The following is a 24,500-nucleotide window of genomic DNA, read 5'->3' on the forward strand; positions in this document are numbered from 1 at the left end:
AAACATCTGTAAAGCTCGCATTTATGGCTTCTTTTCTTTGCCCTCTGCCACAGAAAAACAACTCTGCCCTTTAATGAGGCCAAGTCAAGTGGAGGCTTCCTGAACTTCGTGTGGACACTTACAGGAGGACGTCAAAACCTGAACAGCTGCTTTTTGGTGTGCAAAGACTGCCGGTTAGTCTTAAACGGTTGGTTCACACACAGAATAACATTTTGGGATCATTTACTCACTCTTGTGTTATTTTAAACAGCTATGATTTTATTTATTCTTCAGAACACAAAGGAAACATTTGAAGAGTAATTGTGCTGAAGAATTGCTCTTTTTCATACAAATGCAGTGAACTTTCAAGCTTTAAAATGAACACAAAAGCACCAAAACTACTTCTTCAAAATGTTTTGTGTGTGTGTGTGTTCCACAGAAAAAAGACATCGGATTTCTATCTATCTATCTATCTATCTATCTATCTATCTATCTATCTATCTATCTATCTATATCTATCTATCTATCTATCTATCTATCTATCTATCTATCTATCTATCTATCTATCTATCTATCTATCTATCTATCTATCTATCTATCTATCTATATGTGCTGTCAAACGATTTACCCCAAATCAAAATAGTTTTTGTTTACATAATATATGTGTGTATACTGTGTATATTTATTATGTATATATAAATACACACACATACAGTTTATATTTTGAAAATTTCTCATGCATTTCCATGTGTATATTATATTCATATAATTGATATTATAAACGTGTGTGTGTGTGTGTGTGTGTGTTTATTAAAGCCTTCTGAGCCTTAAAACCTTCTGAAATCATCTGACTGTGGATTTAGATCAATATTCCTTGATAACCAACTGGCAGATGTCATGTGAGGTCACATATATTGTAATTTTTTGGTGAACAGGTCCTTTAAACCACTGCAGTCTGCAGCAGTGGACCAGGTGAGGGGTTTAACTTCCATTTCGAAGGGATTTGTCATGGTTCCTGCAGCAGTGTTTCTCTTCACACTAGATTACCTCTGAGCACCACATTCTCCAAGACTCCCACAATTCAACTATTATGCTTTATCTTGCCTTTTTTCCTATTAACTTTGTATACTGATTGAATAATTACCTGTAAACAAACCTTTTCCTCTCAAGGGAAAAGTCAACACTAATTTGCTCAAATACCTGCCTTGAGGTTTTGAGGACTGTGTATGCTTGCAGACGAATCTGTTATCATAAGATCTCTGCAATGATAAACAGCTGCAAGCTTTCGGATTTGCTTTTGGATGTTCTGTAAAGCCAATCACACAGGACAGACGTACTTTAGAAAACTTGATCACAAAACCCCAATTATCATGTTTACATTGTCTGGACAAATAATTGCTTTACCGGTTGGCCATCTTATTTACTTAATCATTAACGCCAAATACTTTTACACATTAAACTGGAGATTTACAAAAAAAGTTGATTGGACTTGATGGATTTGGAGCTCTTATTTAATTCAAAGAGCTGAAAATTCCACTTTTAACATGTTTTATTAAAATTTTGGAAACATTTTTATACACATTTCATTTGGGCAAAATTTCAGTAACAAATGAAAGGATGCCAGCGATATTTTAAAAATCTAGTTTAAAACAGATGCACCATATTTTTTGTATTCATGTTGTTTTCATACAGTTAAAAAAACATTTATACCATTTTCAACAAATTATTAAATTTGTATAGTTATTTACAGTTTTATAGTAGTCAAGTAAAATATTAATAATGAATTGTTTTCCTTACACTTTGAATACTGATTTATGAGCACATATTAATTATGTTTTCAAGCGTTCAAATGTAAAAAGAAATAAGCATCTTGAATTTTAAAATTATGAATAATATTATTCATATTATTATGGAGCAAGCCATTTTTACTTTAAAAGGACTGCATATACTACACACTGAGTTGATTTTTTCACTGAGCTTATTTTTAATAATAATAATTATTTAACAAAATATTTTTAAGGAATAACAAACTACTTTCAAAGTTTATTATTATTGTTTTTTTAAAAGTTTTGAAACTGTTTGATTTATCATAATCTCTGTGAAGTTACAACACCTAGATATTTTTACTTTAAACCCCACTAAAAATCTAAAAAATAATTTATTTCAGACAATGATAACATTTACAGTAAAAGCTTCCCTGTATGATTTTTGAACATAACAGAAAAAAAAATTAACAAAATATTTTTAAGGAATAAAATAAGTCAAAATACTTTAAGGTTAGCTATTATTTATTTACTTTAAATTATGAACCTGTGTTTTATAAAAATCTCTGTGAAGTTACATCACCTGTTTGTTTGTTACTTTAAACCCCATTAAAAATATTAAAATGAATTTTAATTCAGACTTTGAAAACATATTAACAATAAAAAATTCTGTGTATGAATTTCTGAATAAAATAATAGATGAAAAAAATAATAATGCCATCAACCCATCTACAAGACCTTCCTCCAGTCCATAAGTGCATCTGAATTTATAGTCATTAGGGAGCTGTATAGTTGTTTTACATGAGTTGTGCACCTGATGGAGAAAAATCATTACTGTTGTCACATGGGCTTCATAAACCCTTTCCAACCCGACCCTCTAATGTGTGTGAACGTCAACCGCAGCAAAATAAGACTACGTGAACCAAGTCAATTAAAATAAAATAAGAAAATGTATTATTTTGGTGTGATATTTAATAAAAAAAGTATAAAACTTTAATCAGGGTATAAATTTTAAAACACATTTTTATGATTGTTCAAAATGACGTTGGTTTTTAAAAGCATATAGTGTGTGTTTTCCGTGAACTCTAGTGTTCCTCTCGTAAAAACCACACTGTGGTTACAAGGTGCTACAACGCGATGACGCCAGAACTGGGAAAAGCGCTGCCAGCCGAAAGAGCCTGTCCAGCGCCCCCAGGTGGGATTTTTCCACCTCCGAATGAAAGAAAATAAACATGCAGCGATCCCACAGGGTCCCCAGTTCCCCAGGAATCACCAGGGCAACCACAGCTCTGGGAACGCTGCCTCACCTGGGCAGGACATTCACACGCTTCCCATGATTCCTTTCCAGTGTTCTCTAATGGTCAAAATGACCCTGAACAATTACTACTGAACCTTGCTTTAATTTGGGGTGTGCTGCTTTTTTATGGCCTTCTCCCCACCCTGCGCGTTACCCATGATTTTATAAGCGCTGGATGGGACCCGGCGGTTAGTGGGGTACGCTGGGGTCACGCCGCTGAGGGATTTTCTTCCAGCACCCGAATGAGAGAGGCCAAGGCAGTGGCCACGGAGGTGAGCCCTGTTCCAGCGCCCATGCCAGGACACACACTGCGCACTATGAAGGGAGCTCCTGACGGACTGACACGGGGAAGAAAAGGGTTTGATGTGCTGCCACAGACCCTGAAAATTTCATCCTCCGAACATCTGTGCAAGGGACCGCCGGGCCCTTTGAACCCCTCCTTTCTCTTCTCCCTTGCTAAAATGGAGGAAGTTCGGATGAACTTGGACTGGAGGCCCCTGTGGAGATGAAGGAACAAATAGAGAGGTGCAGGAGTTTTCAGGCTGACGATCAAAACCCAAATAAGTAGGTCTAGAATACCTGGGCAGAAATAACCATTAACTTTCCCATTCGTCTCAGCACAGGACCTGCTTGATGTCATCTTTGCTCATGGGAACTCATGACTACGCCAACACAAAGCTTTCACTAGCAATCTATCCTGAGGTGTAATGTCAAAAGTAGCATACAGGGAAAAATATGAAGCCCTCAAAAATGAATCGTGAATAAATTTTCAGCTGCCATTACTAAAGACTTCAATGTCACATGCTACTTTAGAAAACAGTTCAATTATTATCAGTTGTTGTTAGTACTCTATTATTAATGTTTTTATTAATATAGATTTTTGTGGAATTCATGATACATTTTTTCTAAGATTGCTTGATGAATAGAAAATTCAGAACAGAATTAATTTGAAATACATATATTTTGTAATATTATAAAGGTTTTATGGTCACTTTTGCTTAACTTGATGCATCCTTGCTGAGAGTATAAAGTTCTTAAAAAAAAAAAAAAAAAAAAAAAACTTTTGAAATGGTAGTGTATGGATGATTTCCACAAAAAAACAACTGTTTTCAACATTAATAAGAAGATATGTTTCTTGAGCACCAAATAAGGATATTAGAATGATATCTGAAGGATTTTTTTTTTTTTTTTTAAATTGTAAAATAATTTCACAATATTACTGTGTTTGATCAGGTAAATGCAGCCTTGGTGAGCAGAGATTTCTTTAAACAACATTAAAAAAAAAATATTCCAAACATTTGACCAGCAAAAAAATATTTGTGTCGGACTATTCATATGCAAAAAATCCATTTACATAAATCTTAAAAGGAAAATGTGCAAAAACAAGGAGGGAAGGCCTGTTTAATTCAAGGAGAGTGATAAAGGGTCATAAAACATTGCATTCTTACTGATAACCTTACAAGTTGACCCACTTCACAACTTAAAGTAATCAGAACGCTGTAACAGTATTTATCCTGTTGTCTCAGGAAATATAAGAAACATAGTTGATGTGTGCTTTATAGAATTGTGACAACTCATTCGCAAAATATCAGAAAGCAGTGTTCAGCATAAACAGAAATTGTGTCATGTTTAATAGCTGTTGTTTCTACAAAACAATAGTGAATATCCATCATGACAATGACTGCCAACATGCAATTCCACAGGCCTATGAGGACTTGAAGCCATTGATGTTAAGTCACTGCCTCCTAGTGGCCACCTGGAGAACATTCACACACCTTTAATGCACAAATATCAGTAAACCAAGTTTAAAAAAACATATTCTTTGAGAACAAATATTCCTGCTGGAAAAGAAAACCATTAAAAGAGAAAAAATAAAACATAAAAACAGCAGAAAACAAATTCAACTACAGATTTCATCTATAGCCAGTGTAGTTTTATGCTTCTACAATAATTTGTTTTGATAAACTACATGATAGTTTTGGCAACTTTGACAGAACTAAAATGTCTTCTAGAAGCACATATAAAAATGCAACTTGAATTACATTTTGCCAAGTAAAATACAATTCCTTTGTATTTAATCAGAACATTTGTGACCCTGGACCACAGGGTCTTAAGTCGCTGGGGTATCTTTTTAGCAATAGCCAAAAAAACATTGTATGGGTCAATTACCGAATTTTCTTTTATGCCAAAAATCATTAGGATATTTAGTAAAGATCATGTTTCATGAAGATATTTTGTAAATTTCCTACCATAAATATATCAAAACTTTAGTTTTGATTAGTAATATGCATTGCTAAGAATTCATTTGGACAAATTTAAAGTCGATTTTTTCAATATTTAGATTTTTTTGCACCCTCGGATTCCAGATATTCAAATAGTTGTATCTCGGCCAAATATTGTCATTGTATATGCTTTCAGATGATGTATAAATCTCAATTTTGAAAAATTGACACTTAAGATTGGTTTTGTGGTCCAGGGTCACATTTAATCACACAAATCCATTTCAAAATGGAGCAGCTGTGAGAAAATACATCTGTTGTTACAGTCTTAAATACAGTCTGTGTGAGGAAATGAAGACACTACTTGACAGTTCATTCATAGATTACACAGAATCAGAAATAATTGCACTGTGGTGACCTCTTCTGCATCAGTAACACATTTAGAGGTGTTTGTTGAGTCCTGATTCCCTCCTCTAAAGCAGTTGAGGTGAAGCGGCTCATTTCTACAGTCCATTTGGCAGTAAACAAACTCAAACAAATCTCTCGTGCTCATGAGTTCATGAGTGTGCGTTTTCTCCCATCTCTCTCACCGCTCCACATACAGCAGCTTCTGTGGACCGCGAGATGTGTCCTATAGTTCATCCTGTGGCGATATACACAAAAAAGGTGTGTTTTTTTGTTTTGTTTTTACATTTTACATGCAATCAAATCCACTGTTAAAAGTGAAAAAAAAAAAAAAATCAAATGCAAGATATTTCCAAAGTCAACAAGTATTTAGTATATGAGACCATCACAAAAGTAGTCTTCTTTTTAGCATTTATTTTAATTCGTGTAGTAGATGCTGGTGATTGTTTATTAATTAAACTATTTATTAAACTGTTCAATTGTATGATTGGGATAAATACGGGATTGTATGTAATTCACGTTCTAGTCAGGGGTATATTATGCAATGCATTGGTGGATGTGAAGATTTGTGTTGTATACGAATGGAAATTGTCCAGTGTTTAAATGGAATGTGTGTGTTTTTAGTGTTTGAACACTGGCTAATGAATGATGATAATTAATGATTTAAAAAGTGGGTGGAGGGACTGAATTGCCTTGAGCCAAAACATTTGTTTTTGGATTTTACCCTACTGGTGATTAATGTAAAATAAATGCTAAAAAGAAGACGGAGAGGGCAGATCATGGTCTCATATACCAAGTAATTTAATAGATTGACGCACCAAAATAAAATATTAAGTGACGGAAGAGTGCGGTGCAAACGGCTTTGTGGCAACGCCAATAAGTAATCATATTTATTGTGATGTTAATGTTGACCAAAATTTAAGCAGCCGTAAAAAACAACAACGACAACAACAAACAAAAAAAGACTGAAATATCTTGCATTTTCTAAAGAATACTAAAAAATGTATTATGATTTCCATATATTATATCAAACTGTTTTCAGCCCATCCCTGAAATAAATGACATTTCAAAATATAATAAAATAGAAAACATCATTTTAAATTGTAATAGTACTTCACAATATTACTGTTTTTACTGTAATTTTAATAAATGCTGCCCTGGTAAGGATAAGAGAGCTCTTTCAAAACCATTCAAAATCATAACTGTCTAACTTACTTTAAGTTTGGAGGACTTTCCCTGTAATGCTAGCTGCTGGAGTCTCTGTCGGAGAATGTCTGCGATGACTGGGGCGTCTCTGCTGTTAATATGCTCTCCTCCTTGATCTCGCTAAAGCAGTTTGGACATAAAGGTATCAGTTAGAATAGGTACAGAAATAACTCCGAGCACCTGGAGCAATAGGGTGGCCAGCACTTGTGTCGTACCCGTGTGGTGCGCAGGTGGGGGTAGAATCGGACACTGGGGTAAGCCTTGATCCCGGCGTTCTGGCAGGTCTGGGAGTGTGCTTGACAGTCCACTTTGCCAGCTCGCACAGTTCCCTTCATCATCTGCAGGAGGAGGAACAGGTGACTGATGCTGCTGAACTAATCATGATCACAGCACCTGCACTGACTGAATCCAGGCGAAATGTTTGTGTTGCTTTTTTATTATTATTACAATTGCATTTTTTTTTTTTATTGCATGTTTAATAACAAATGCACAACAATTAGAATGAAAAGCCTAACTGAATTGCCCTTTTGCTTTAGTGAAGCAGCTCTGAAGCTCATGTGAATAAAACCTGATGATCACGTTCTCCAGCATAATTTAAGAACGGTCCAATGAGAATCCTTGGCTTCAATAGAGTGCAACAGTGTTTTTGCCCAAGTTTTCACCAGCCTTGAACCATATACAACATGTAAATGAAACAACATTCCTCCAAGACCACGGTGCTGCATAAAAACAACACCAGACTACAAGACCGAACATGACAACACAGATTAAAAAAACTACTAAAATGTAAATAAAAACTAGAAGTACGAATTAAATAAGAACTAAGATGAGGATAGATTAGATTACACAGATACACTGGACTACAAAATGTGCATGCGTGCAAACGAAAAGTATTTTTTTCATTTGTTTTAAGGATTTTAAAGAAGTCTTAGTTGAAGCAGCCATAAACCAAACCAACCAGCTGGCTAGGTATTTTTTTTTTTTTTTTAAGTATTGTTATTAGTACTGACTATTCTTTAATTGGTCAGATTTGTTTGCAGAATCATGGGTAATGTAGTTTTTCCATCAAATATTCTGTTGTTTAACTTGATTATTTACAGCTAACTTTTGGTCTTCACAGTACACAGTAAAACTACTTGGCAGCATTAAAAAGGAAAGAATGTATGTGATTGGCTGAAGCACTGTATGCACTCCTCTCATCGCCCCAGCTGTTAAAAGAGCATTTGCAGCTATATTTGCATTTCCTGAAGGAAATGCCAACGCTTGCAAAGCAGCAGAAATCTTTGAAAAAAAAAAATTAGAATCATTGCAGCTTAGATTAGCTGATGTCTTCACTAATTTGTCTTACCCTGGCAAGAACTTCAAACTCAGGGGCGAATTGCTGGCAAGGGCCGCACCATGGGGCGTAGAAATCCAACACCCAGTGATCCTTCCCTCCCAAAACCTTTCTCTTAAAGTCCTCAGGTGACAGATCCACTGAGGCACGAGGCAGAGAGCTATGGACAGAAGAGTCCATGGGTTAGAGGGTACTAGTTTCAAAATAGCTTTTCCTATATGGCATTCTAAAAAAATGAAACCAAAAGTGGCCGATTTATAATTTAAAAAAAGAATGAAAGCAAGCCACAAAAACAAAGCATAAAACAAAAAGCATCAAACTTTACATGATGCAAACTACCAATAAAACAGTTCACATAGTTGGCGAATACTTCGTGAGAATTATCTCAGCTCACCTCAAGGCCCAAGTCTTGAGTGAAAAGGCATCCCGGTGCCATCCATTGTAACTCCTGTTAACAATGAGAGAGAAACGCTTAACTTGTTGAACCGGTGTGTGTCATTGTGTTTGAGTTACAGAAAGTACGAAACACGCACTGGTACTGGTCCCTGCGGTTGCTGTTCTGAGGAAACAGGCGGATCTCTGGGTAAGCGCGCACATTCTCGCCCTGGCAGAACGAGTGGTGTTTCTGGCAGTCGACCGTTCCCACGTTTACAATCCCACTCAGCATCTAGAACACACACAGCAATGGGGTTGACACGATCATGACATTTCTGCAAGTGATTAAGCGTCAAAAGACTGCAGTAAATTGCATAAAGTGTAAGCTTAATACAAACACACTTTAAGAAAAAATCATTTATTAACACAGAACTTAGAAACAGTTAAACTGAGTTTCTTTAAGGCTTTGCAAAACAAATATTGCACAGGTTAAAATGATATGGGCTGTTATGGTTATTATACTGCCAAAGCAACATTTCTCATTTCTCATACTGAAATAACGCAACAAAAAAAAAAAAAAGAATAAAAACTATATATATATATATATATATATATATATATATATATATATATATATATATATATATATATATATATATATATATATATATATATATATATATATATATATAAAATGTCTTAAGAATTTTCATTACAATTTAAAGTGCACAATGGCCTTAGTTACCACAAATTAATAAATCAAACATCTGTCGACAGCCGCTTATGTAATAAAGGCAATTACATTGAGATCATATACAACACAAAAAAGGTAATAACAAGGAAAAAGGTAATGTTTTAGCACTCAGATGAAGTGTCAGTGTAATATAATGAGAGCAGATACCCGTGCCATCCTCCTCCACTCTGGCAGCAGGGCCTGGCAGGGGCCACACCATGGAGTGTAGAAATCCACCATCCACGTCTCTGAGGACTTGCGTCTCTTCACCAGCTCCTGGAATGACTCTGGGGTCATAGTCACCACCACAGGGTTCACCAGGTCCTGCAGAACACACAATCATCTGTTACATCTAAACAGGTACTGTATATAATGTGTGTATACTGTATGGATTATGAGGATATGAATAGGTGTAACTGTAATCTGTGCCTCACCTCTATAAACTCCAGGATGCCGTCTGCAGAATGATGGCCTTCATACTCATGGATGCTGGACTTGTTGAAGATCACAGTTGTTGGATATGCATGAATGTTGTACTAAAGAAGGGAAAGATGCAAGAGATGAGAACCAGCTCTCACCTGAACATTCATGCTCTGGTAAAATAAGCTTAATTATGTCAAATCAAAGTGTAAAATAATACTAAGTTAAATATAAACAGACAAAGACAGTGTAAGGCAGGACTATCTCTTTCTCAGTACAAAGCATGATTATTATTATTAATTATTTCTGCTGTTTTGCTGCAGAAATGACACCCTTATAATATATAATATAATAATTACTAATAATATTTTAATAATATTATTAGTAATATTAATATATTATAATATTATTAAATAGTGAATCAAACTAACTATAATCCTTCTACTTATAATCATATCATAAAAACAGTTATTATTTTTGCTGCTAGTGCTGCAGCAATGATACACTTCAAGGGCTGTGGTTTCCTGTGGCATAGGGTTATGATACTTCTGTAAACAAATCTGTACACACTGATGCATATAATTACTGTAATAGTAAAATTATAAATTATTAATAATTATTATTTATTATTAATAATCAGTTATATTAATATTATATAAAGGCAATAAAAAAAAACATTATTACAATTATTGATAATTATTTTTATTATTACCATTACAATCATTATTATAAATAAATTATTATTTATAATTATTGTTGTTTTGTTAATTTTGCTGTTAGTGGTGCAGAAATGACACGACTTTTAAACTATATTATGAAGAGAATGTAAGGCATAAGTCAGATGCTGTGGTTTCCTGTGGCAAAGATTCAGAAGGTTTCACGTTGATACTATAAACAGATCTGGTAAGTGGTAAGACAGGAAGCTAAAGAGGATCTGAATCCATCATGCCCAATCAATTCTGCATCACTTGAGCGAGGGCGAATATCTCAGTACCATATTGCAGAGCCTCTCGTGCACGGTACAGTCCAGAGTCCCAAACTTCAGCTGTCCAAAGAGCTGGATGGAGGCTTTTCTCAACTCTGGGAGAAGAGCTCGGCATGGCGGACACCACTGCAGGACAGAATAATTACCCATAATTATTTTAAAAGAGACCAAATTTCAAACACAGATGCAAATTATCCTTTTAATTGTATTGACTTCACACATTGTATTGCCCCCGCAGATAATTTCTCACCCTCCTAAGCTTGACGAATCAACCGACAGCAGGAAGTTACCATGGCAATGTAAGTATGTGCTCAGCAGATGATCATTAGCGTTCAGACATAGAGGTTTAACAGGAAGGTTTAGATGTAAACAACTCACAGGTGCAAAGAAATCAACCAGCCAGGGCTCTTTCTCCTGGTTGGGGAAGTTCTCAGGCCTCAGCGTGGTGACGTGGGCATTCACACTCTCTTTTGCAAAGGCCACAACATTGTACAGGGCATCCTTACCTGGAGATTTAAAAAGAGTAACCGGCATCAGAATGCATTTTAGATCAATAGCAATACCAAAATAAATTTCATCAATTTAGATCAATGTTTACATGTTGTAGTGTTACTGGCTGAACCAAAATGTCTTTTAACCCTCTGATGCTGCTTTTGAGCTTTACCCTAGTTTCTGGGGTCTATCCTATGGGTCAGAAACACTTTTATTCCGAAATGATGCATCAAACTGATCAAAAGTTAAGTAAAGAAATGTATAATGTTACAAAAAAAACTAGTTAAAATAATAGCTGATCTTTCATGGTTTCACGTTATTATGATTTCCACAAAAATATTCAGCAGCACAACTGTTTTCAACATTGAAAATAATAAGAATGTTTCTTGAGCAGTAAATCAGCGTAGAGTGATTTCTGAAGGATCATGTGCCACTGCAGAAAAATGTTCTTTTAAATTGTGATTAATTGTGATTTTTATTGCATTTTTTATCAAATAAATGCAGCCTTGATAAGCAAAAGAGACTGAAAAAAAACAATCGACCCCAAACTTTTGAATGGCAGCGTATATTATTGCCCATTTCATTTGCAATTATGTTTTTATGACAACATAATATATTAGTATAAATGCATTAATGTATTTAAGAATTCGTGCAGATGGTAAAAAGCAACTTTTTTTTTTTATTTAGATGCAAAACACTTAAGTCTTACAAACTCACCATAGTGAATCTCAAAGTCATGAATTCCAACTCCTTTAAAAACAGCCACACAGGGCTTCTGTATATATAGAGAAGCACACAGCTCTGAATCTGCGACACAGTCCACCTTCCCCACCTGTGCAAACAGATAAACACAATTAATCCAACATAACAGCACCATATTCCAGAAGTCATATGACCTATGTTTTGTGTAAAACAATGTTCTGTAGTTTCACTCGCTCTAATGTTGGCCCCAAAAAATTGGCAAAAGCACCATAAAAGTACACTAAAGCAGTCCATGGGACTCTCCAAAAGTTGTCTGAAGCCATAAGAACACTTAAACTAAATATCATACAGCTTCAAAACAATATTGCATGCACGTCATATGAACTGCTTACGTGGTGCTCTTTGGACAATTTCTCCTGTGTTTTAATGATTGAAAGTCAGGCTTACAGGTTTGGAACATCATGAGGGTGAGTAAATTAAATCATTTTATATTTTGAGTGAACTAAATAAAATCTGAAACATCAAAATAAATAAATAAAATAATATAAATCAAGAACCTGTATGTGAGAGCCTTTCAGAAGAGCTTTGAGTTTTTTATATTCATGTGATGCCAGATCATTATGTCCAAAGGAGAAACTGATGAGCCATCGGTGATGAGCCAATTTATGCTGAAATGACAAAGTCAGAAAAAAACATCATTAAAAATAAGTAGGATATTTTTAATAACATTTTATGCCACACAGTCATATTTCATGCAGACGTCAGTTACTGTGTAAACAGTGGTACTGCAGGTAGTGCTGGGTGTGGTACAGGACGAGGGCAAACATATGATGTTCATGATAAAGTCACTTGGAGTCTTACCTCAAAGCTGCTCTTTGTAAGAATCTCCAGTTCAGGCAGATGCTGCAACACTTGTGTATATATTTCTTTAGTATCCAAACTCTGGATAAACTGCAAGGTTGATAAAATCAAAATGAAAACCAGCCTATTAGATTAGCACAATTATAAGAATAGCTCAACCTGAGAAAAAAAAAAAAAAAAAAAGCTGAGAATTTACTCACCTTGAGGCCATCCAAGATGTACACGAGTTTGTTTTTTTTCATTGGAACAAACTTGGAGAAAATTAGCATTACATCGCTTACCAGTGGATCCTCTGCAGTGAATGGGTGCCGTCAGAATGAGAGTCCAAACAGCTGATAAAAACACAATAATCCACACCACTCCAGTCCATCAATTAATGTCTTGTGAAGTGAAAAAAGCTATGTGTATATAAGAAACAAATACACCATTAAGTCATTTTAAATTTAAATCACGGCTTCTGACCAAATATGAGTCCACAATCCATAACAAAATTTCCCTCCTGATTCAGACTAAACAACTTTTTCACGGGAGAAGGCAGTATTATGGATAGAGGCCTCTAGCTGGAAGCAATGGTTTGAAGTTTGAAGAATGAGCATTTTCAGCATCTTGATGGATTGGTTTCTCACACATGCAGCATTTCAATTCACAAGATGTTAATTGATGGACTGGAGCCATGTGGATTACTTGTGGATTATTTTGTTGTTTTTAACAGTTTTTTGGAATCTCATTCTGACGGCACCCATTCACTGCTGAGGATCCATTGATGAGCAAGTGATACTAAATTTCTCCAAATCTGTTCTGATGAAAAAACAAACTCATCTACATCTTGGATGGCCTGAAGGGAAGTACATTTTCAGCAAATTTTCATTTCTGGGTGAACTATTCCTTTAAAGGGATACTCCATCCCAAAATGAAAATTTTGTCATTAATCACTTACCCCCATGTCGTGGTGAGAATACTCCATCTGCCATCAGACGTGCAATCTGGGTTATATGAAGCAACGGGAATACTTTTTGTAAGCAAAGAAAACATAAATAACGACTTTATTCAACAATTTCTTTGTCAACAGTCTCCTCTGTGTCTCTCCATATCACCGTATGATCTTCTGTGTCATCTGTGCCACAAGGATGCGCTGTTTCTACGTGTATTTAGCTTTGATTTGAAATAAAACAGTGCATCCTGATACAGAAGAACATACACAGCATACAGTGATATGGAGATACACAGAGGAGACCGTTGACAAAGGAATTATTGAATAAAGTCGTTATTTTTGTTTTCTTCGCTTACAAAAAGTGTTCCTGTCACTTCATATAACCCAGATTGCACGTCTGATGGCAGATGGAGTATTCTGATGACGACTTTCAAAATATCTTAAATTGTGTTCTGAAGATGAAAGGAGCTTTTACAGGTTTGGAACGACATGGGGGTAAGTGAATAATGACAAAATTTTCATTTTGGGTTGGAGTATCCCTCTAAGAACTGGACAGGATGTGTATTTATAAATAAGGTCCCTACCATTGCGCTGCCTTTCTGAGCAAGAGAGCTGCCAGGGGGAAAGAGCGCAGTAGTGCTAGTGGTGATCTCAAAGCTGTCACACAGATCTGCCTGTTTGGAGCAATCCATCCAGCCTACATTGACCAGACCATCCTGTAAAGACAAACAAGTGGAGGATAGGTTACAATCTTCATTCATGCTCGCAAGACAAAAACATCTGCTTCGAGACATGTGACACTGAAATTGAATGCTTACCAACATTCCAGCAAGCTTCCGCCTCGTTTGAGGTTCCAGACAATCTGTTAAAAAAATATATATATATATATGGCTTTTTAGAATAAAACAAGAGTGATTATGGGCTGGCAATTCTAACATTAAGCTTTAGTAGTTGTCTCACCCCCAGTGTCAGCGCAGAAAGTTATCAACCAGCTGATTCTTTCGGCAAATGCTCGATCAATCTCATTAAAAATGTTCCCTAAAAATTAAAATATTTGACATTCAATTTTCAACAAAGACAGTACAATAACATACTTTATTATTTTATATTATATTAATACGTTACAATTTTTTGCATAAAAGTATTTTTTTATTTTTTATTTAGAGATTAATCATTAGTAAACACCTAATAATATTTACACATTTTATTATTAGGTGAAAGAATCTAAAAAGTTATCATAACACCAAATAACACAAAATGAATAAGTAGTGGCAGATAGGTATTTCCCTTAATAAATACACCATTTTTCTTTTTGCTTTTCCTTTTTAATCAGCATTAATTTCTTTAGTACAGCTACCTTTTGCTTTAATGACAGCAGTTGCATGAACTCTGAAAAACATTTTTATTTCTAGATTTAAAGAAAACAAAATGTAAATGGTCACGCCAAAATTGAATACCTTGCCATAGTTCTGTTACTTTGCTCTTCACAAACTGCATTGCAAATGTGGTGAGGCTTGATTTTGTTCTGTCACCGTAGTATTTCTCTGGCTTCTGTTGGCATGATTACATTTATATCTTAGGATCATTACGGACATTAAACATACATTATGTATCATATGCTGATAAACGCTGAACGGTCTCACCATTCCCGCTCTGAACACATAGAGGCTGGGGTAGCTGTTGATGCCTTTACTACGACACAACATGCCATTATCACCGCAGTTCACAGCGCTGATTCGAATCACACCGTCCATTTCCTTCGCAAACTCCCGCCACTGCGGAGTGCATCACATTTCAGTCAAATAACCTACAGTAACAGGTGTGAGGAGGAAGTGACTAAGAGAAAGAGAAAACGGTTACGTACCGTGGGGGCAAGATCGTGACAGTGCGAGCAGCGTGGGAAATAGAAATTCACAAACCAGACGTCGCCAGAATTTACAGCTGCATCTGTGGAAAAAGACAAAACTGGTGTCACAACAACACGCAACCATTGAAAAAAAAAGAAAAAAAAAAGAAAAAAAAAAACAGGTTGGGTCTCCATTTGAATACTACAAGATAAGCTAATAAGATACAATTGGTGGGTTTAAAGAAACCTAACAAGAAATTTTCAGGTCATATCTCACCCCAAATGTAATTTTTTTTTTTTGTCTTTTTAGCCTTTTTTGTATTTTCTTGCATTATTTTTTTGAAATATTAAGCAGATTTAACCCTCCAGTTGCCATCAAGTAACAAAAAAAAAAAAAAAAAAAAAAAAAAATCTCAAGCTCATTAAAGCCATGTAAAAATGTATATATATATATATATATATATATATATATATATAGTATTATTATTATTATCAGATATTATATTTTTACACTATTATAGAATGATTAGAACTATAATAGAACTATTTATAAAGTACAATTATGTTTAAACAGTCATGTTTATCATGAGGTTTAATTTTTGCTAATTTTTTATTTTATTTTTGCTTCTGTACAGTAAAAGGTTTCTCAGTTATAATGATGATAATCTAATGAAAATTGCTAATGACAGTAAAGAAAATTGAAGAAAAAATAAAATAAAAATTTAAACAGTAAATGCCTGAATGCATAATTTGGATAATTTAGAGGAAAATGTGCTTGTCAAAATGCAATGTCAAAATGCAAAAGATGTAATTTACTTTGTGCAAAATATCATTTCATTTTTGTCTTTTGATTTTGAATCCAGCTTACAAAAACTCATAATCCGAATGATTTAAGATCATCACTTACCAAAGTCCCCTCTGTCTAATGTAGTAATTTCTGGGTCATCATCATAAATTCCTGAAAAACACAGTTGCATGGTTTTTCTCCAGCTTAAAGACAAGTATGACATATCTCTCTACTTATTCAGTGTCGTACCGTCACATAATATCCAAACATATCATAGCACAGAGAACAGAATTACCAAAATCATATCTATAATAGTTCCAGCTTTCATATCTTCCTCCTTGCTGTTCATCCTGCAGGCCCTTCTCTCCATACTTGTCGTATTTCTTCCTCAAGTCCTCGTCCTTCAGCACCTCGTAGGCCCGATTGATCTTCAAGAACTTCTCGTGGGCCGTTGCATCATTCTAAAAGAGACAATGGAAGCATGCTCAGAGTGTCACAAATGAAGGAAGACACATACGTCTGGCTGCTACTCACCGGGTTTTTATCTGGATGCATTGTGAGAGCAAGCTTTTTGAAAGCCTGCCGAATCTCACGAGTACTGGCCTCTCTCGAAATACCTAGCAGCTTGTAGTAATCTTCATCAGAGGAAATGGTAACGAAAAGCCATACTGCGATGAAAGCAAACAGAAACAACTTCCTAGGAGGTGTGTGATGATTCTGGAACATCTCCATCGTTGAAGGCTGTTGTTGATGCAGATCTTGAGCTTTTCAAGGTTGGAGAACTGCTCACAGGAGTGTGATGATCATCCTCAGTGAAGACACCTAGAAAGTGATGACGAGAGGGTGAAAAAGAAAGGGAAGAGATCTCAACTCCGGTGCTATTGGAAATGAACACGTAGGTGTTTACAGAGGGCGGAGCAACTTTCTCATGTCGCATCACTAATCATTTGTGTTTTTTTTTTTTTTAATAATTATCATTATTCTTGTATTCATTGCTTATTTCAGTTCCTATTATGATTCTTATCACTGTAATAGCACGTACTAAAATATATACAGTATAAAGGCGACTCGACAAACAGTACAATTACGAAGACATTTAACATCTATACAATACACGTGCTTAGTTCTAATGGATATAACGTTACAAATATATGAAACACAGATTACAATAATAATCCCTTCTTCGCAGGTTGCCCAGATGTCAGAAAAGTTTTAGTAACGTTAGTGTGTGTAACGTTAACGTTACCGAGATCAGCTCGGGTGAAACTAAAACTGCAAACTTGTACAAGACTCGTCAGTTTAGTATAACAGTTAAGTTTACATTTGGATCCAAACCGAAAGGATTGCAGATCATGCGGCTTTTTACTGCATTCCAGACAACAACAACAAAAAAAAACCGTTTGATCGAAATCCACAAGTGATTCACAGAGATATATGTAAGTAACCTTAGCACACTCGTTTCGATACACTGTGTTTATTGTCTCACCTTTTGTTAAACATTCTTTAATACTCCTCCAGTTCTCCCCTGATTCATGAGCTTATTCCCGAATCACCGGCGTCTGTAGCAATGTGAAGCATGCGGCCGAAAGAGAATTAAAAAACTTCCGGAAGTAGGTGGTTTTCAAAATAAGAGTGGTCAAAAATACTGCATTTGTTTCTCGTTAGCTTAATATTTTAATCTAAATGTTTTGTGTTTAAATGCTTGCTGTTGACAAATATAAGTGTGTGTGTGTGTGTGTGTGTGTGTGTGTGTGTGTGTGTGTGTGTGTAAACACATTTTAAAAACAAAATGCAAATGTTTTATTGGAAGTGCAATCTATTAAATGGAATTAAGAAGTCGTCTAATATGACAAAGAAGCTCAAATATTAGATAACTTTAATTTGTTTCATTTTCTTTGGTCATTCGCTTTTCCTGTATATGTACTTTTCTATTATTTTAAATAATAATAAATTACAAAGGAAAATTGTAAAACTAAGGAATGAGGGAGAATGTCCAAACGTTTGATTGGCAGTAGTTTATTCACTGAAATGATCAAATATAGATATTCCCAGAAAACAGTTCATTTAAATCAAGGCACAGTGTCATTACAAACAATAGCGAACAAAATCAAAAGTGCTTCACATCGTATGTTGATCAATATTACATTGTCATAGATCATGCTGAATAACCCCTGAGGGCACACGTTTAGTTCATTTAATTCATTTACTTCAATGCATGCATTCATATTCAGTTTTTAAAAAAAAATATTATTTAACATTGCTTGGTAATTGGGAAAGAATATTTCTCCATCAGTACTACACGCACAACACAGAGATATTTAACAATTAACAGGACAGAGATATGTATGGTACCGTGACCAGCTGGATGTTAACACTCACAGTTAATGATGTTTGTCAAGCAGCTGTAAACTACCTACTGGTTGTTTAAACACTAGTTTTGTGTAAGACTAGGGTGTGAGAGCAAGTCTATAAAATGTGAAATTCATAAAATTATATCCTTATGAAACAAAGTATATGTTGTTCTCTCTTTGGGACTGTATGCTCAGTCAGCGTAATAGCTTATGAGTCTTTCAGCTTCTCTGACTCCTGTGAGATACGCTCCATGGGTCGTGGTGTAGAAGTTCACATGTGTAGCTTCACCAGCAAACAACACCTGAAGGTTCTTCAAAAACAAAGAGAAATGCAATCAATTTATTATTAATTTCACCACTGCTTGAAATTGTAAAATGCATTCTGCTAATTATCTTTTTCACTATTGCAAGTTACACAGTTTAGATTCAACCCTAATTAAACACACCTGATTCAACTAATAAAGTCCTTCAGGCTTATTTGAAAACTACATGATATGTGTGTTGGAGCAGCGCCCCTCCACTAAATGAACTTAACACCACACCACATAAACAAACAATCAAACACTTGTACAAGTTATTAAGAGGTTACCTTCCTCCCTCTGGATTCATCTTTAGGAGGAAGAACCACGTCTTCTTCCAGGCTTCTTCTTCAGACAGAGACTCATAAACATCTTTATCTTCAGGTCCCTCTTTCCACAACACCTGCACCCCGGCACAGTCATCTGGCCAGAATCTCTTCTCAAAAACTCTTGCCAAAGCTGAGATTCTCAATCGCAGACAGCTTTGTTGGTGGTAAGGGTGGTTCAAACATGGTTGAGGCTTTGTCTTTGAGAACCCCCAGAGAAACGGTGACAATCACATGGTCTGCCTCAAAGCTCTGTCCATTTTCACAAACGACCTGAACAGGATACCTTTGGTCTTCACAATGGCCTTTTTTGACCAAATCCCATCGGATGCTCTTGACAGGTGCATTACACTGGATGGTTCCTGAAGGTAGGTCTTTCAGGAGAACATCTAAGATTGCTTGATAGCCACCGGGTCCCAATGTGTTAAAAAATTCTCCCTCTAAAGCAGTGTAATAGCTAATCTGAGATGCAGACACCTCATAGAGGCTAGAGCAAGCCTCGTCTGTGCATTCAGTCCTTTTGCACCATTCAAAAACTTGTTGGCCATCTTCTGTTCCCGCTAGAGGAGATTTATCAAAGGCGTCATCTAGATAAGCACCAAGAGTTAGTTTTCTGTGCTTGCACTTAAGTTCATCTTCAAAAGCTTTGTCAGTGAGCTTGCTGAAGTCTGGACGCACCTGATCTACAATTGTTTTGGAGACCTGCTTCCCATCTTCTTTGAAAAAGTAATCTTGAGGTGTTACAGAACGGGGCAGGCACATGTTTTTGGATGCAGAAGTTCCCTCGGATAGCAGATTCTCCTCTTTTGCAATCTTGTACAGGGGGTTTCCTTTCTGTCCGTGGATCCAGTTCGCTCCAACTTAGATGACTTTCTCGGTGAAGGGTTTAATTGTGTTCACTCGACCTCCAATTCATTCTTTCGCCTCAAGAACCAGGACATTTTCAAATCCTGCCTTCACAAACGTGGCTGCAGCAGCCAACCCTGAAAAACCTGAACCTACAATTACAACTTTAGCATCTTCTGGTCCAGAACAAGAGCTCATTCTTGCTGCGTAGTTGAGCTGTTTAGAGAGCAAAAAGCTGAAAATGTAAAAATATAGTTGTAAGAACAAATAGCAACTCTCACATAGAAACTTGCACAGGAGATATGTAACGCACTGTGCCCTAAAAGAGGCTCCTTTATGTACCTGTGCTTAGAAACCTATAAAACCTGACCTTTGTAGTCCATTCAATTTATCATTATTTGCATAATTAGGTGGTCATGGGACATCCAATGGCTTGTCGAGATTTACATTCTATAGTAGCCTACGCAGCATGACGTTCTCTCGTTTGCACTTTTAAGGCTGCAGGATAATAAAATATTTGCTAAATTGCTACCCAACGAAACTACATGAAGGAACCCACGTTACTGTTTTTATAGGCCTACATCCGCCTCAATAGTAGTGGCAGTGTGAAGAAAGCAACATTACTATTTTATATGTATTAATATATTATATGTATTATATTTATTATATAATAACTTCAAAATAATTTTCTGTTTATGAAAAAAATAAATAAACACATTAAAACTAAATTAATTTTAAAAAAAGACACATGGCCCAACCCCTAAACTAACTAACTAACTAAACCAGGGGTTACCGGACTCCTGCAGGACACTGGCCCAAGTTTGGTGACCCCTGAACTAAACTAACCAAATATAAAAGTAAATAAAATATAGATAAGCCAGCTCGTAATGTTTCGGTGAAGCTCATTTTATATGTGCTATACATAGGTAGAGACTCTCACAGAAACCTCTTCTGCCTCATTCTTATCAGAAACAAAACAATTGCAAAACCGTAAATAATGATAGTGGAATTAACATACAGTTTCATATTATTAAAGAACATATTATTTTATATGCAGAGTCTGGTAATCCCAGGAAAGTACCCAGCCACATAACTGCACATTTGAATTCTGACAAATAAACACCATCATAACTGTTTAGGCAGTTAGGCTAATCTCTTAAACGACATCATAATGGTATTTTCCATAATCAATCTCTTACCTTCAAACACATTTTTAATATCTTATAAAAATTTAAAGCATAATTTATTATTTCTCAACGTTGTGCAGTAAAATTTACATTATGGTTCACTTTCTAATTCATGAAGACGACATGAAGAAATGTGCCAAAAATAAAGACTTTTTGAGATGGCAATGAAATGACCATTATAACCACGAGATGGCAGCTGAGGATCACTCACTAGCTGCAGCTGCCATTTCAACACCCTAGTTTTTTTCACATCTTTTTGATTTATTATAAAATAAAAATAACAAATTTTTGCACTTTATTTTTCTTTATTGCACTGAAGTAGGCCTATAGCAAGTGCAGGAAGCCACAAAGTCACTTGTCATTTAAAGAAATAAGGCCAGACAGCCTATAATGCTGAATTATTTAAAAACCTATATAGTTAAATACAAATTAAATAAGTTATAACAAATAAATAATGCACTGAATATTTCTAAATCTTAAGATTTAATTTAAAAACCACATTGTTTAAGTTCTATCCAACACAGACTTGCTGCTGTAGTTTTGTTAGTCTGAATCACTTAATGCACAGCTCTATTTTGAAGACAAACAAAAATTTTCTTCAAATTGTGAATGGATTATGTATAGAAGCAAAGGACGCTTCCCTTAACCCTCTGGAGTCTAAGGGTATTTTTGGGGCCTGGAGAAGTTTTGTCATGCCCTGACATTTGTGCTTTTTTCAGTTTCTTATAAATATCTAAATGGCTAAAGTCTAATCTCACTGTAATCAGCACAAACTAGGCTATAATAATATGTGAGCAGCATGTATGTACATGATTGTGTTTTTGAGAAAAAAAAATGTTATGCGTGGTTAGTGGAAAACTAAAAATGTTAAATCACTTGAATAAGGCAATAAAAACACATACAGAAAATTGGTTCCCAGGAATTTTGAGAAAACTGGAGCTTGTAGCCTAGAATTTTTTTTTTCTAAATGATGTGAAAAATCATCTTGTTTACTCACTTACAGAAATCAATATATATTGATTTAAATTTTCTAAGACACTTTTTGTTGGTAAAAGTCATATGCGAGTAGGCGTCAAACTATCATGAATTCACACATGAGAAGACAAATGGCCTGCATAATGAGCTGCATAATGAGCCATTCAGTCAGCTGTGTCACTGAGAGGGAGTGAGTTACAAGAAAGAATGTGAGGACAAAATAAATCTATATAATTTGATGTTTGTAGTTTATTTAGAATATATTTAATTATCCAACAACATAATTTGATATTCACTTGTGAGTGCAGTTAAACAGTTTTATTAGGAAAAAATCAAAGCTGACTTTCAAACTGAATTTTTTGCATCATTACTCCAGTCACACAATCCTTCAGAAATCCTTTGAACAATCTTATTTTCTAAAAAAAAAAAACTTTTTTTGTTATTATTATCATTATTATTATTATTATTATTATTATTATTATTATTATTATTAATGTTGAAAAGAGCTGAGAATATTTTTTTTAGGTTTTTTAGGGGGGATAAATTGAAAGAACAGCAATGATTGTTACATTTGTTACAGTTACATTTATTGGTACATTTATATTATTTACATCAAGCTTTTGAATGGTATAGTAGTGTATATTGTTATTGAAACTTCATAATATTTCACTTGATTATACATTTAGTCAGGAATTATAGTTTGGAAAAAGTCTTTGGAAAAAGTCTAACTAGTAAAATGTTTACACGTTATGTGAAAACTAGTACAAGTATATAAATCAATAAAAAGAGGACTACTCATGGTTATGATCTCTGCTGAATAAAGTGCTTCATTCTTTTTTCTGAGGAAATCCAAATCTCAAATCCTCAACCACATCACATCTTTTTGGGGGTGAATTAGTGTCCTGTCTTATTCCTCTCATCGCGAAGCAAACAGTAAAATAATAAAAACTTGAAGAACAGTCTCGCTGCGTTTTGTCTTCTGTTGTGTGGGCGTATTCAAAGCCGCGCGCTTCAGTGAAAACATTTGAATCTCAAAAAGCGCGCTCGGCGCGGGGGCGTGGTCGCATTATAAGATAATGAAGGGAGACGTGAAAAACGGACATCGCGTTTGTTTTTTCATATGGATTACTTTATCACAGAATATTTGTTTTCAGCAGCACTTGTTTAGTTTAAAAGTAGACATGTCAGGCTTTCTATAGATATCTCTCTCATGTCTCTTCGTTGAGTATTCACTGAGTTACAGTTCATTTTAATGACGCATTTGTATCTGAAGATCAGCGCAGACAAAGGCTGCAGACAGCACTCTCCTTGTTTGTTATCTTTATTTTATAAGTGCACAAAGTTTTGTTGTTATTATGTCTGTATACAAAAAAAAGTAGACCCTTTACAGATTCGATTGATGTATTGCACTTATCTGTACGATCAAAACTGAAAGTGTAATTTAAGTTCTTTTCGGGGTTATCAGGAGAAAATACCCCAAAACGCGGCGTTAATCGACTCCAGAGGGATAAGGCACAGTGAAGTTGCCCAGAAATGACTGGGCTGGCTTATCTAAAACCAGGAAGTAATCGTGCATATGGTCAGTTATTGAGTGTCTGTTTGAGATTTGTGGGATTTGGAAATCTGCCACAGGAATTTTTAATGGAATACTCAAAACGTAAGCCCTTTAAAACACACTATGCTAGATGTTTTAGTGGGTATAAGGAAGGAGTTTTTTTCTGTATAAGATGTAGATGACAACAAAAATATTTTAGTGAACTGATATTACGTAGATGTAAGGTGGCGTTAGTAAACATTTTTTCTTTGGTCACCTGTGCGTCCTGAGGTAGCTAAAGGTAATTTTGCCTGAACTTCATGAGTTGTTTATGAGTTTACTAAATACTTAGAAAGCCTGTCAACAGCTATAACCCCTCCAAACAGAAAAAAGAACGAAAACAAGAAATTAAAAGAAAATAATATGCAACAAAGGACATCACAAGACAGGTAAATATACGCTTGTACTGACCTCATGACTGAAGTTTGTTGCAGCCGTTACAACCACCTAAAGGTTAGTGTTTGCATGTTTGCACTGTTTCTCAGGAATATAATTGTTTATGACTCAAATATTAAACATAGTTAGAATTTATTTGTACATTGTTCTATTGTACTATGAGGTGTCTGAGGTAATTCCACCTGTTTA

The 24,500-nt window shown here is 35.2% G+C and overlaps 1 protein-coding gene and 1 pseudogene across 1 annotated transcript; both read right to left on the reverse strand.

Moving 5' to 3' along the window:
* Positions 1-4,423: 4,423 nt before the first annotated feature.
* On the reverse strand, positions 4,424-17,960 carry LOC109050354 (dnaJ homolog subfamily C member 10-like). Its single transcript, XM_042731775.1, has 23 exons — positions 17,824-17,960; positions 16,872-17,159; positions 16,633-16,798; positions 16,458-16,508; positions 15,569-15,651; positions 15,348-15,479; positions 15,162-15,255; positions 14,665-14,742; positions 14,523-14,566; positions 14,289-14,420; positions 12,774-12,863; positions 12,470-12,580; positions 11,928-12,042; positions 11,097-11,224; positions 10,728-10,844; positions 9,748-9,849; positions 9,482-9,637; positions 8,739-8,872; positions 8,600-8,653; positions 8,218-8,365; positions 7,085-7,207; positions 6,879-6,989; positions 4,424-5,901 (listed from the first exon to the last, which is right to left on the reverse strand). Exons 2-23 carry the CDS (start codon positions 17,067-17,069, stop codon positions 5,890-5,892), a joined length of 2,379 nt encoding a protein of 792 aa, XP_042587709.1. The 5' UTR covers positions 17,070-17,159; positions 17,824-17,960; the 3' UTR covers positions 4,424-5,889.
* A 793-nt stretch (positions 17,961-18,753) lies between these two features.
* LOC122138354 lies at positions 18,754-21,370 on the reverse strand (annotated as a pseudogene).
* Positions 21,371-24,500: the final 3,130 nt, after the last annotated feature.

This window comes from Cyprinus carpio, chromosome B9 (genome assembly GCF_018340385.1).
Source record: "Cyprinus carpio isolate SPL01 chromosome B9, ASM1834038v1, whole genome shotgun sequence".
NCBI classification, from domain to species: Eukaryota; Metazoa; Chordata; class Actinopteri; order Cypriniformes; family Cyprinidae; genus Cyprinus; species Cyprinus carpio.

Bases quoted from the DNA above. Each gene is read 5' to 3' on its own strand.
- LOC109050354 (XM_042731775.1), bottom strand. From the start codon at position 17,069: ATGGAGATGTTCCAGAATCATCACACACCTCCTAGGAAGTTGTTTCTG. The intron at 12,581-12,773 runs GTAAGACTCCAA...TTGTCATTTCAG, and splicing joins TTACAAAGAGCAGCTTTGAG to CATAAATTGGCTCATCACCG. The intron at 12,043-12,469 runs GTTCTTGATTTA...CTGTTTGCACAG, and splicing joins TGAAAGGCTCTCACATACAG to GTGGGGAAGGTGGACTGTGT.